Raw genomic sequence first — 12,105 nt, 5'->3', positions numbered from 1 at the left:
TAATTAATATATTCATCACCTCACATAGTTACCATTTTCTTTTTTCTTTCTTTTCTTTGTGTGTGTGGTAAGAACACTTATGATCTACCCTCTTAGCAAATTTCAAGTATGCAAAACTGTGTTGTTAACTATAGTCACATTGCTGTACATTAGATCTCCAGAACTTAATCATCATGAATAACTAAAACTTTGTATCCCTTGCCCAACATCTTTCTACCCAACAGCAGAAAAATATACATTCTTCCCAAGTACATACAAAACATTCTCTAGGATAGATCATATGTTAGGTCACAAAACAGCCTTTACAAATTTAAGAAAACAGAAATCATTCCAAGTATCTTTTCTGACCACAATGGAATGAAACTAGAAATCAAAAACAGTAAGAAAATAGGAAAATTCACAAATACATGGAAAATAAACAACACACTCTTGAACTACCACTGGGTCCATAAGGAAGTCAAAAGAGAATTTTAAAAGTATCTTGAGACAAAAAGAAATACACAACATACCAAACTTGTGGGATGCAACAAAAGCAATACTAAGAGGTAAATTTATAGTGATAAACGCTGTCAATAAAAAACAGAAAGGTTTCAGATAAAATAACTTTATACCTCAAGGAGCTAGAAAAAGAATAATAATTAAGCCTAAAGTTAGCAGAAGGAAGGAAATAGTAAAGACTAGAGTAGAAATAAATCAGAGAATGGAAAAACAATAGAAAAAACTAAAATTACAAGTTGATCTTTTTTAGAAGATAAAATTGACAAACCCTTAGCTAGACTAACTAGGCAAAAAAGAGAAAAGACCCAAATAAATAAAATCAGAAATGAAAGAGGAGACAATATAACGGATGCCTCAGATATTAAAAGAATCGTAAAGGACTACTATGAGATGTTTGTCAGCTAAGCTGATTTCTTGTTCAGCCACCACTACCATGTGGAAGCCTGAGTTCCATTGTACTAGGCAACTGAAATGTGTGTACAAGATACATATTTGTCCATTAGCACCCAAGCAAAGATAAGGAGAAAGACAGAACCGAGGAGAATTTGCTTGCCCTTGAGAAGAAGGGTTGGGTTTTGATTTAGCAGATGCCAGGCCTTTTGAAAAAGGGGGCAAATAGGAAATAGAAGAGAGAGGCCAGAAAACATACGAGTATAACCACCATTTACAAACACACACACACACACACACAGAGCAGGTTGCTAAATCTGTTTATACATGAAAGTTTCTATATTAGAGTACTGTTTGTTACATTCTTCCTCTTTGACAAAACCTCACCAAGTACATCCTTGTCCATATGTTGCTGGAGATAGGTCTGTTTCAATCAGCATGCATTAATAAAATAAATTTATAGAAAGGTACTGTTTGTTTTCTTCCTCTCAAAAATAAGGACTGAATTATTCAGAATTGGTTTACATATTTTAATTGGTCAATCCAATATGGCTTCCAGAATTGCATACATTAAATATGTCCAGGTCAATGAACAAAATTAAATCTTTGCTTATTAAAAAATATAACGGATTACTTAAGTTGCTCATGAAGTTCTCTAGTAAAGAGAATATTAGAATTACTTTTTCCTCTCTCAGGGAAAAAAGTCCTTACTTACAAATGAAGTTGTTGTGTTTCTTTTTCTGATATATTCATTTAGGCATTTATTTAACAAATATTTATTGAGAACTCAGAATGTGTCAAAAACAAGGCTAAAAGTTGAGACTTGATGGTGAGCAAACACTAACATGATACCTTCCCTCTCAGAGTTCAGAACAGAGAGGGGCAAATAAATGAAAGCAGCCTATAAACTAATGTGAAATGGCAACTGTGACACAAGTCAGGAAGGAAAAACCCAAGGTGCTTAAGAGAGACTAGAAAGATTTGACCTAGTCAGAGAGGTCAAGGGGGGCTTCCCTCAGGAAGTGACACTTGGCTGTGCTCTAAAGTATAAGAGGAATATATTTCAGGCAACAAGTAGGAAAAGTACTGTAGCAGAAATGAGCATAAGAATAACTTCAGAAAAATAGGAGCATGTTGTGCCTTAGAAGGGAAGAAAGTGACTAAGAGTGAAAGTCAACCCTTTCAAATGTTGAAAAGTCAAGTATGAAGAGGACTGAAAATGTCCATTGGCATTTGAAAAAATAGAGATCACTAGGGAAATTATCAAAAAGCTGTTATTATGAAATGATGATGACAGAGGCCAATTGGAGAGGATTGCAGAGTTAAGTTCTAAGTTAGAAAATGAAGCTATTGGGTATAGGCAAGCCTTTAAAGATGAAGAGAGAGTATTGTAACTGCAAGGGGATAGAGAATCAAAGATTTTTGTGGGTTTTTTTGGTTGTTGTTTGTTTTAATGAGAGAAACAGGGATGTGTTGAAAATTTGGTAGTTATCAGGAAGCTAAAACCAAAGCAGACAACCAGGATTTCCAACATGTTTTTAACCTGCAGATGTTGGGCTATATGTCCTCTATGGCAAAAAAGAAAATCTTATTTAAATATCCACTGTAACCTTTTATGGTGAAACACAGATTGTTTCAAGTGGGTAACTCTTATGTACTTAGAAGTTAAACTGGGGCTTCCCTGGTGGCGCAGTGGTTGAGAGTCCACCTGCCGATGCAAGGGACACAGGTTCGTGCCCCGGTCCGGGAAGATCCCACATGCCGCGGAGCGGCTGGGCCCGTGAGCCATGGCTGCTGAGCCTGCGCGTCCAGAGGCTGTGCTCCGCAACGGGAGAGGCCACAACAGTGAGAGGCCCGCGTACCGCAAAAAAAAGAAGTTAAACTGAATATCCAACTTAGTTTTAACCATTTTCAATTTTTTTCAGCCACTGTAAATATAGATTTGTATTAAATTCCAGAATATAACTTTTTTTAACTTTGCTGAGAAAAAAAGGATTCATTCATCATTTATTCATAAGATATCATGAACCATTTGCATTTAATAAAAAGAGAAATGTTTTATGAACTGGTTGCTGTACTCTAGATGATTTGGGCACATAATGAACTGCAAATCTCTTAATACTTCAGAATATCAATTTTTGTTAAATTAAAATATATCATTAAGGAAAAATATTATCACAGATACCAATTCACTGTCTACCTCATTTATAGCTTTGAAATACTATAATTCATTAAGAATGAAAATAAAACTGTGGTCAACTGTATGCTTTTATTTCTCTTTAGAAAAGGTAATCCTATGAAGATATGAATGATCTACTAAACTATTCTGTTTACTATGTAAAGAATGTATGTTATTATTTAATGGGAGATTTTAGTTTCCTAAATAAAAAATACTAATAATACTAAAATAAAATAATATTAATATTAATTTGGTAATCCAACTAAAATTGGGACACATGTGGGACTATTATTTGGTGGAGGTTAATAAAGATTTTTTTCACTTGCTGGCCTAGTGACAAGTCAGGACTCTTCTATACGTTTGTTTGGTGTTAATTAATCAAGCAAGTAAGTTTTTTCCCAGCATTTTGCATGTTCAAGTTGTCAATTAACCTGCTTAGAAATGGTTCATTCACACAATGAATTTTATCTACTTCATGAAAGGCACTGTGCTGGACCTTGGGGGTACATAAATGACAAACATTCCCTGCTCTCAAGGAGTTTACAGTATCACAGCACCGTATTTACAAGATCAAAGGAATCTAGATGGTATAACAGAAGTATAAAGAACTTCAATCCGCCTTAGGAAGGCAAAGAAAATATCAGAGAGAAGATGTAATTTAAGTTGATCCCTTAAGAAAAAGAACCACTCGGCTACGTGATCAGAACAAAAGTGGAATTTTAGTAGAGGAAACAACTTAGTCACTGGTAGTTCTGTTCATGTAAGTGCCAGTAGGAGTGGATTGTTGGGTGGGAAGCTGAATTAGGGGCCGGGAACAAGAGACAGACTTTAGAGGCAGGCAAAGGGCAGATGACCATGGATCATTTGTATCGTGCAAATGAGTTTGAATTACGTTCTTTGACAGGAGTTCCCTGAAGCCTTTTTTGTACTTTTTAGTTACATTTTTTATAAGAGATAATTGTAGATCCACATGGAATTGTAAGAGATAATACAGAGGTATGTCGTGCACCCTTAATACAATTTTCCCTATCAGTAACATCTTGCAAAACTATAGTTTAACATCACAATCAGGATATTGATATAATCAAGATAAAGGACAGTTCCATCTCTACAAGGACTCCTCATGTTGCTCTTTTGTAGCCAAAGGTGTTTATTATGGAGAAAAACAATTGATGTTTGTATGCTTACCTTGTCTCCTGAGACCTGGTTGAACTCACTTATTAATTTAGGGTTTTAAAATATGTTTTATAGTTTCCTACATAGACAATCATGCCATCTGCAAATAAAGACAATTTTATTTCTTCCTTTCTGATATGTTTCTCTTTTTGTTTCCATATATTGCCTTATCAAATTGGCTAGAACTTCCAGGAGTATATTGAATAGAGTGGTAAGAGTGGACATCCTTGCTTTGTTCTCAGACATCAGGGGAAGTACTTAGTCTTTTATCATTAACTACTGGCCACTGGCTGTCCTTTTTGGGGAGGCCTAGTGGTGACAAATTCTCTAAATTTTTCTTCATCTTGAGAATGTCTTTATTTCTCCTTTATTCTCAAAGTATATTTTGGATGAATATAGAATTCTGGATTAACAGTTCTTTTCTTTCCACACTTGAAAAACATTGTCACTTCCCTCTGACTTCCCTAGTATTTGAAAAAATCCTGTCATTCAAACGGTTTTACCCCTACAGATAAGGTATCCTTTCCTTTCACTACTTTCAAGATTATTTCTTTTGCCTTCAATTTTCAGAAAGTTAAGGTTTTTTTGTGTGAATGTGGATTTCTTTAGAGTAATCTTGTTTGGGGGTTTGCTCAGTTTCTTAAATCTATAGATGTATATCTTTGGCCAAATTTGAGAAGTTGAGAAGTTTTCAGAAGTTTTCCATTATTTTTTTGAGTACTTTTTTCAGGCCCACTCTCTTTCTCCTTTCCTTCCATGACTGAAGTCACAAGTGCTAGATCTTTTGTCATCATTCCACATATCCCTGAGGCTCTGTTAGTTTTTTCTTTTCAGTCTATTTTCTTTCTGTTGTTTAGATTGGGTAATTTCTATTGTTCCTTCTTCCAGTTCATTAATTGTTTCCTCTGTCCCTTCCATGCTGGTACTGAGCCCATCTATTGAGTTTTTATCTTGGTTATTGTATTTTTCAGTTCTAAAATTTCCATATGGTTGTTCGTTATAGCATCTATATCTTTGCTGGAACTTTTTATTTCTTTACTGTGACTGTCTATTTTTTCAATTGTTTCAAGAATGTCCATCATCGATTGTTGAAGCATTTTTACCACAGCTGCTTTAAAATCTCTGTCAGATAATTCTAACATCTCTGTCATCTCAGTATTGATATCTATCAACTGTCTTTTCATATTCAGCTTGCAATCATTTTAGTTCTTGGTATGAGGAATGATCTTTTCATCAAATCCTGGACATTTTTTTGTACTATATTATGAGACTGACTCATATTTAAATCTTGTTTAAAGTGGCTTACTTAGATTTCACTCCAGCAAAGAAGGAAGAGGTAAGGGTAGAAATCCAGGTCCCTCATTTGGCCTCCATTGATACCCAATTGGGAAGATGCACTTCATTACTGTTGGGTTGCTTCTAGTTCTAACGGTAGGCTTCCAATGGCACCTCCCTGGCTGGACAAGGTGAGAGTTCCCTGTTACTGCTCCCAACGTGGTGTCCACTGACACCACAGGGAAGAGACAAGTGGTCTTGTTATTGATGGTGAAAGTCCTGACTTTCTACTAGGCCTCCACTGACCCCATCCATCCCAATGGAGAATGGAAGGGGTACCTCATTACTGATAGGTGAGGGGGATAAGTCCAGCCTCCTTATTTGGTCTCTACTGTCATTGCAAGTTCAAGGGGTCCTCATTACAACCTAACAGGGATGAAAATCTTGGCTCCCTAGTCAAATTCCTTTGACACCACCCTGTGGGAAGAGGGAGGGTTACGGCTCCTCCTTAAAGCCTGACAATTTTGGAAGTCTAAGCTTCCCATTTAGCCTTTGCTGTTTGGTGGTGGGGGTGGGATTATGGATTTTTCTGTGGCATTTATCTGGAGTAGAGCCATCTAAAAGTTTTAAGTCTTGCTTAGGCTGCTCCTTCCTAATTCTTTGGCTTGAGAGATCAGGCTTTATTTTTTTCTTCTTGGAGGTTTGTTTTTTGGTCTGCAGTTGTTGGCATTTCTGGATTGCCAGCTTCTTCAGACACAAATCTAAGACATATGAAGGAAAAGTAAAACCCAAGTTCTCATCATTATGTTGTTTCTTGAGTCCCAAGGTCCCTAAAGACAGTTTTCCTTCTTCTCTCCACCTTTCAGTCTTATGTTTGTTTTAGACATAACACCTAAAATGTTTAGTTCTACTTAGTGGGAGGAATAGAGAAAAGTATATCATCTCTATCTTCCTGGAGGCAGAACTCAACCCTTTGAAAAATCTTGGCCTTTGCATTTTAGATAGATAACTGTAAGTGAGGAGAGCTCAGAAATTGAAGTTTGGGTAGAGATGGGCTGGAAGGACGTCTGAAGGCAGGAGTATTTGTTAGAACATTCTCTAGAGTGGCTATCTGAAATATACAACTGGAAAGGATAGGCACCACACAAGTGAGATCAGAGCCAACCACAGAATACACACCAGTCAACAACATACTAGCTAAATTATCAGCCTTGAACATATGGCAGGAGACATGGAAACAAGAAGACACTTTTGATAGGTACTAAAATGTAAATTCAGTAGAATGTAATGAGCAATAGGTTATGATATGTAAGGAGAAAGAAGTTAGAATCACTTCTTGATTCTTAGTTTGGATGACTGAGTGAATGCAGGTAACATTAACAACACTGTAGAGTATATGGAAAGCAATATCTTTGCAGGGAAGAGAGGAGATAGTGAGTTCATTTCACATTGTCTTGAGCATAAGGGATGACTGGGCCGTCTGAAGGTGCCAGATAATAAGCTGATGCTTAGCAGAAAGGTCAGATATAGAAAGGAGGAGTTGGGAGCCTTGGTTTAATTAGTAATACTCAAATCCAACTGCATGGAGATTATCCAGGAAATATAAGCAGAATGGGAAAAGAGGGCTAAGAACAAGACCCTATTAATCCCCAATGTTTAGAATCAAAGTAAAAGAAACCAAGAAAGGAAAAGGAGGACAAGCTGTCAGAGAGGTAGAAAGAGAACAGAGGAGTAGAATACAATTTAGTTCTATAAGCATTTATTAATTGTTTAGTGTGTACTCTGCACTATGCTGAGACTGGTTTTTGAGGCTCCCACACTTTACTAGGTATAAATTCAGGACAGTGTGGTCAGCTCACTAACAGACATATGCTCAGGGGGGCAACAGAACCACAAAAGGGGAACCGAGCACAGCCAAAGACTATGAGGAAATTTTCCAAGAGATGATTACATCTAATCAGAGTCTACAAGGATAGGAAGAATTAACCAAACAAGGAAAGACAGAGGGAAAGTCATGCCAGGCAAAAGAAACAGCCTGGACAATAGCAAAAGGGCAGGGGGCTCAAGAAAACAGAGAGAATTACCTTCAGTCAGCAGGGTTGATGCCACTGAGAGAAAAAATAAAATCAAAGTGAAGGGGGCCCTTTGACTTTGTCATTTATGAAGTCACTGTTGACCTCTGATACAGCAGCTTTATAAAGCAATGTGGAGAGAAACCAGACTTCAGTGAGATGAACAATAATTGGAAGAATATAAAGTTCACACAGTATGGGAAGTGTATTTTTTCAAGGAACTTAGTGGAGAAGAATATAAAGATGGGATAGCTAGAAATGTGCAGAAGGCTGAAAGGCCTTGTTTTGTGATCAGAGAGAACTGAAGATGTTTACAAGTCGCAGGGAAGAAACCAGAGTGCAGAGATAAGGTTTAAAAGGTTAAAAAAAGGATCACTCTTTTGTACGACAAATACTTTTAGAGCATCTGTAATGTTCTTAAGCACATCATTCCAAGACAAAGACAAACAACGGAGCCCCTTGCGTGGTGTTAAAGTCATGTTTCAAATAAACTTGAGAAATAAAAAAAGGCCAATGGTAAATGCACAAAAATTACATGTACTTCAGTTCTAAAGGCAGGTTAATACTTATAAATATAAATACTTTTCAATATAATGGCACCTTTGGCTTTGTCACTTTATGTTAGCAATTTCATAATTCATTATAAGTATTCAGTGTTGAGGCTTATTTTGTTTACTTCAAGGGGGATTATTATTTTAATAAACATTTATTCTATTGCAAGGATTTTGGTATGGGACAGATGTGTCAAGATTATTTTATGTTTTAATTATTACAAACACCACAGTGCATGTTAAGTCTACAAAGGACAAAGGCATAGTATAAAATATGTGGAGAAGTGCAGGATGGTTTAATACTTGTGTCAAAGTCTGCCTTAGTACCTCTGAGCATTCAGAGACAGAAAACCAGCCAGCTGAAAATGAAGAAACACTCATGTATTTAAATGGTGACTGGGACTAGAAGACTTCCATGAAGATCAAGAATAGTCTCTAATTTTTTCAGAATCATTGAGTTAAAGAATTTTAAGATTGTAAAGAACTTTGACATCATCTAATACTATTATCCACACCTCGCATATAAAATTCCCATCTTCAAATTTCTTTCTTGATGTTACAGACTTTAAGTGAAAGAGAGCCTCCTATTTGAGAACTTCCCTATTCTATTAACGGACAGTTAAATTTTCTCTGATTATTCCAAAAGATAGGTCTCTGGAACTCCACATTACTACAATTACTACACTACTTCCTTTATATGTGGCAACTCTTTAAATGTCAAAAGATACTTAACATATATGCACACTAAATATATTATTTTTATCAGACTAACCATTCACAATTCCTTCATCTCTTTCTTGTATGACATTTTCACCCTGGTCCCTTTCATCCAAATTCTTTCTAATAAGTTAATGATTTTTTTCTCCTCCTCATTAAACTGAACACAGTTTTCCAAGTGTGAAAAAATAAGATTATAACATTGCACATGGTGAGTATTTTTTTAAAACAATCCTCTCAACCGCTCATGTTTGAACTCATAATACACAGGGATTTAACCACATAAACTGCAACCAACTCAAGTTTCCCTTACTTCATTTTTGCAATTATTTTTAATATAAATATAAGATTGTAAAGATTTCCATATTTTCCCATCTTGTGTTTTTTGTCCCAAAAGTCCAAGATCATTTGTATACTGATCTAGCAAACCACCATTTTGCTGTCTCTCTCAAATTTTTATCTCCTACATATCTGATACGTATGTGTTTTAAATATTTGTATAAGGCATTTGCTAAAATTAAATAGAATAGGCATAAGAGTAGAATTTTCCAATATACACACAAAAATATTATTCCTGGGTAACATTAGTCCATGCAACAGAATCTAAAGCAGTCATTTATTCAGCTATGAATCTGATCAGTCTATGACTCTCTCCCTTATACATATAGCGATCATCAGAAACTACCAAAAATGTCTAGCTAAAATCAAGAAACCACGTATTTGAAATCCATTAATCCTATAAGAACACAAAGAGGTGAATCTCTGTTGCTTGTTTTATGATGGCTGTTCTCTAAGATTCTAAATCAGTATCAGTCTAGTAATATTTTCTAGAAAGTGATAGACATCAAGCTTGTGAGTGTATATTTTTCAGAATATAATTTTTATGTCTTTGTTCAACACAATTTAAATAGTTGTTTATTTTTTTCTAAATATATATTTCTTTCTCTTATGAAATAACTGGAAGAAGATATAAAAACGCCCCCTGCCCCCATTCAATTTTCTTTTCCTACTTAGGACTACTTCTCTAAAACTTTTAGTAAAATTAGTATTATGTATATGTAGTATTAATTTTATTTTATTACCTCATATAAAACTGTTGTGTTTCCATGTAGAAGAGGTCCATAACAGATATAGGAATGTCCGACAACCCAGCCTAAGTCAGAAGCTGCCCACCACACCTAAACAAAAAGAAGATAATAAAATGCATATATCTTAACCAGAGAAATGTCATGTAATGTGAATTTAAAACCATGATTACCTCTCCAGGTTTAAGTCCATATATAGAAGACATTGACCAGTTAAGCATTACAGCATATCCTCCAGTGGGCCTCACCACACCCTAAAGAAGAGAAAAGGTGAAATTAAAATCAATAGACAGTGTGTTAAAAGATTCTCTCTCTTCATACTGTCCACTTAAGAAAAGTTCCTCTTTAGAGTATTTCATATTCTATGAGCTATAAATAACTTTGGCTTTCATATAATTGTATCTGAATCACTATTTCTTTGGCTCCTCCAGTAACAAAAACAGAATAATTTGTCTGTATTAGTCCATTTGTAGAATCCATTCTCACAGACCATTCTGAACCTTCTAAAGGAAACATGATTTCACGGAATCACATGCAATAAAAAACATTTACAGTGGTAACATAAATTATCAACATTACAGGGAATTCCCTGGCAGTCCAGTGGTTAGGACTCTGCGCTTCCACCACGGGGGGCATGGGTTCGATCCCTGGTCAGGGAACTAAGATCCTGCACGCTGTGCACGGCCAAAAAAAAAAAAAAAATCAAAGACTTAGCATGAAATTTTCAACAATTACATTTTCACACATATTTCCAGAACAAAAATGGAAACTCTCAAAATTAAGTGCACAGAAATGTCAAAGGTAGCTGTGTGCCTAAGAAACAGACTACTATAAGGATGTTTATTCCTTAATATTATTAAATAATAACAGGATGCTTAGAGGAAAGAGTCATATTCTAACTGGATCCTTAATACAATGCTACCCTTGTGGTCACACTATCACAGTATCAGAGCTGAGCAGTTCTTCAGTGATGAATTCTCAAACTCTGAGGAATCAATCCTGATGAGTTGGATCTAAGGCTGACAGATTTTCCTTACATTACATTTGGGCAAAAGTAGGGATTGTTACACCACGGTACTATAGTTTCTAGCAGCTATCCTTGACAGCGAACATATTCAATGTTAATACAAGACTAATTTTTGAAAACTGAGCACAAGAGTTATCATAAATAATAACTGATAGTAAATTTAATAATTAATTTCATTTATTGCTTCACTATAAACATTAATCATCATTGGCTCAAAAAGACTTAATGATGTGAATATTCAGAGCAAGAAGGTGAATGCTTGCTAAGAAATATGTTATATTTCACTCACAAGTATTTTCAAGCACCTCTCAGTAGAGCAACTAGAATTGCTTTGTGAAGAAGATAATTATTTTACCTGAAAGGGCACACATGGTCCTAATTAACGAACGTGCTACTAGTTGAACATTTTTTGGCACAGTTCTGTAACTGTAACACACATACATGAATCAGGAAATGAAAAAGAAATTGACTTTCTGTTTGTTACTAAAATTGCTGCTCTCCTCAGGTACCACTAATAAAACATAGGTATCAAGCTGTGGAATACATTTTATCTGGTCTCTTGGCAAACATCACAGGCAACTTTGTTGGCATTTGATGGGTACTTTCTAGGTTGTATGACATGGTTAGCATGCAGTTGGCTCTCTTGATCACCTTGGGAGTATTAGAAATCCTAAGCCCCTGCCAGTAAATTTCACACATGCATTTTCCCACATAAACTGAGCAGCTTTTTACCGAGTATATGCTGTATGGTCTTCCACGCATTTTGCTAATTTGTTTGTCCTATTGAGAAGGTCTTTTCCTATAGTTCAATACCTTGATGAATTTGATATTAATCAACTTGCAAACACTCTTTTCTAAAACTTTTTATTCGTTTGGTAGAGGATAAAATGTGAAGTTTTTTCATAGACAATATGCTATCCATATTATTTGATAATTAATGTCAGTCATGATTTCACTTAAGATGTTTTAGAATTTCTCTTCACCTGCCTGTCCCTGCATTTAGAGGTCATATTTATAAATAATTCTAAATATCATTATAAATGGGTAAATTTTTATATTAAATGAGGGTAAGATTAATCAACTGGAAGTTACAGAAAGGAATAAAAGGCTAAGGAGAAAATAAATGAGTAGTAAT

General features: G+C 35.4%; 1 protein-coding gene across 4 annotated transcripts in view; it reads right to left on the bottom strand.

Moving 5' to 3' along the window:
* The window catches only part of ACSS3 (acyl-CoA synthetase short chain family member 3), a 144,006-nt gene that overhangs the window by 67,744 nt on the left and 64,157 nt on the right, over positions 1–12,105 (bottom strand). For all 4 annotated transcript variants that reach the window (XR_014297403.1, XM_082665176.1, XM_082665175.1 and 1 more), the window contains 2 exons: positions 10,117–10,197; positions 9,941–10,036 (listed from right to left, as the gene is read on the bottom strand). Coding sequence is in view for 3 of the 4 variants with exons in the window: in XM_082665176.1 (XP_082521302.1) it covers positions 9,941–10,036; positions 10,117–10,197 (177 nt within the window). In the remaining variant the exon portion in view is untranslated. The remainder of the gene's footprint in view (positions 1–9,940; positions 10,037–10,116; positions 10,198–12,105) is intronic.

The sequence above is a fragment of the Grampus griseus genome (assembly GCF_964374135.1).
Source record: "Grampus griseus genome assembly, chromosome: 11".
Classification (NCBI taxonomy): Eukaryota; Metazoa; Chordata; class Mammalia; order Artiodactyla; family Delphinidae; genus Grampus; species Grampus griseus.
This window is presented reverse-complemented; position numbering and strand designations above follow the sequence as displayed.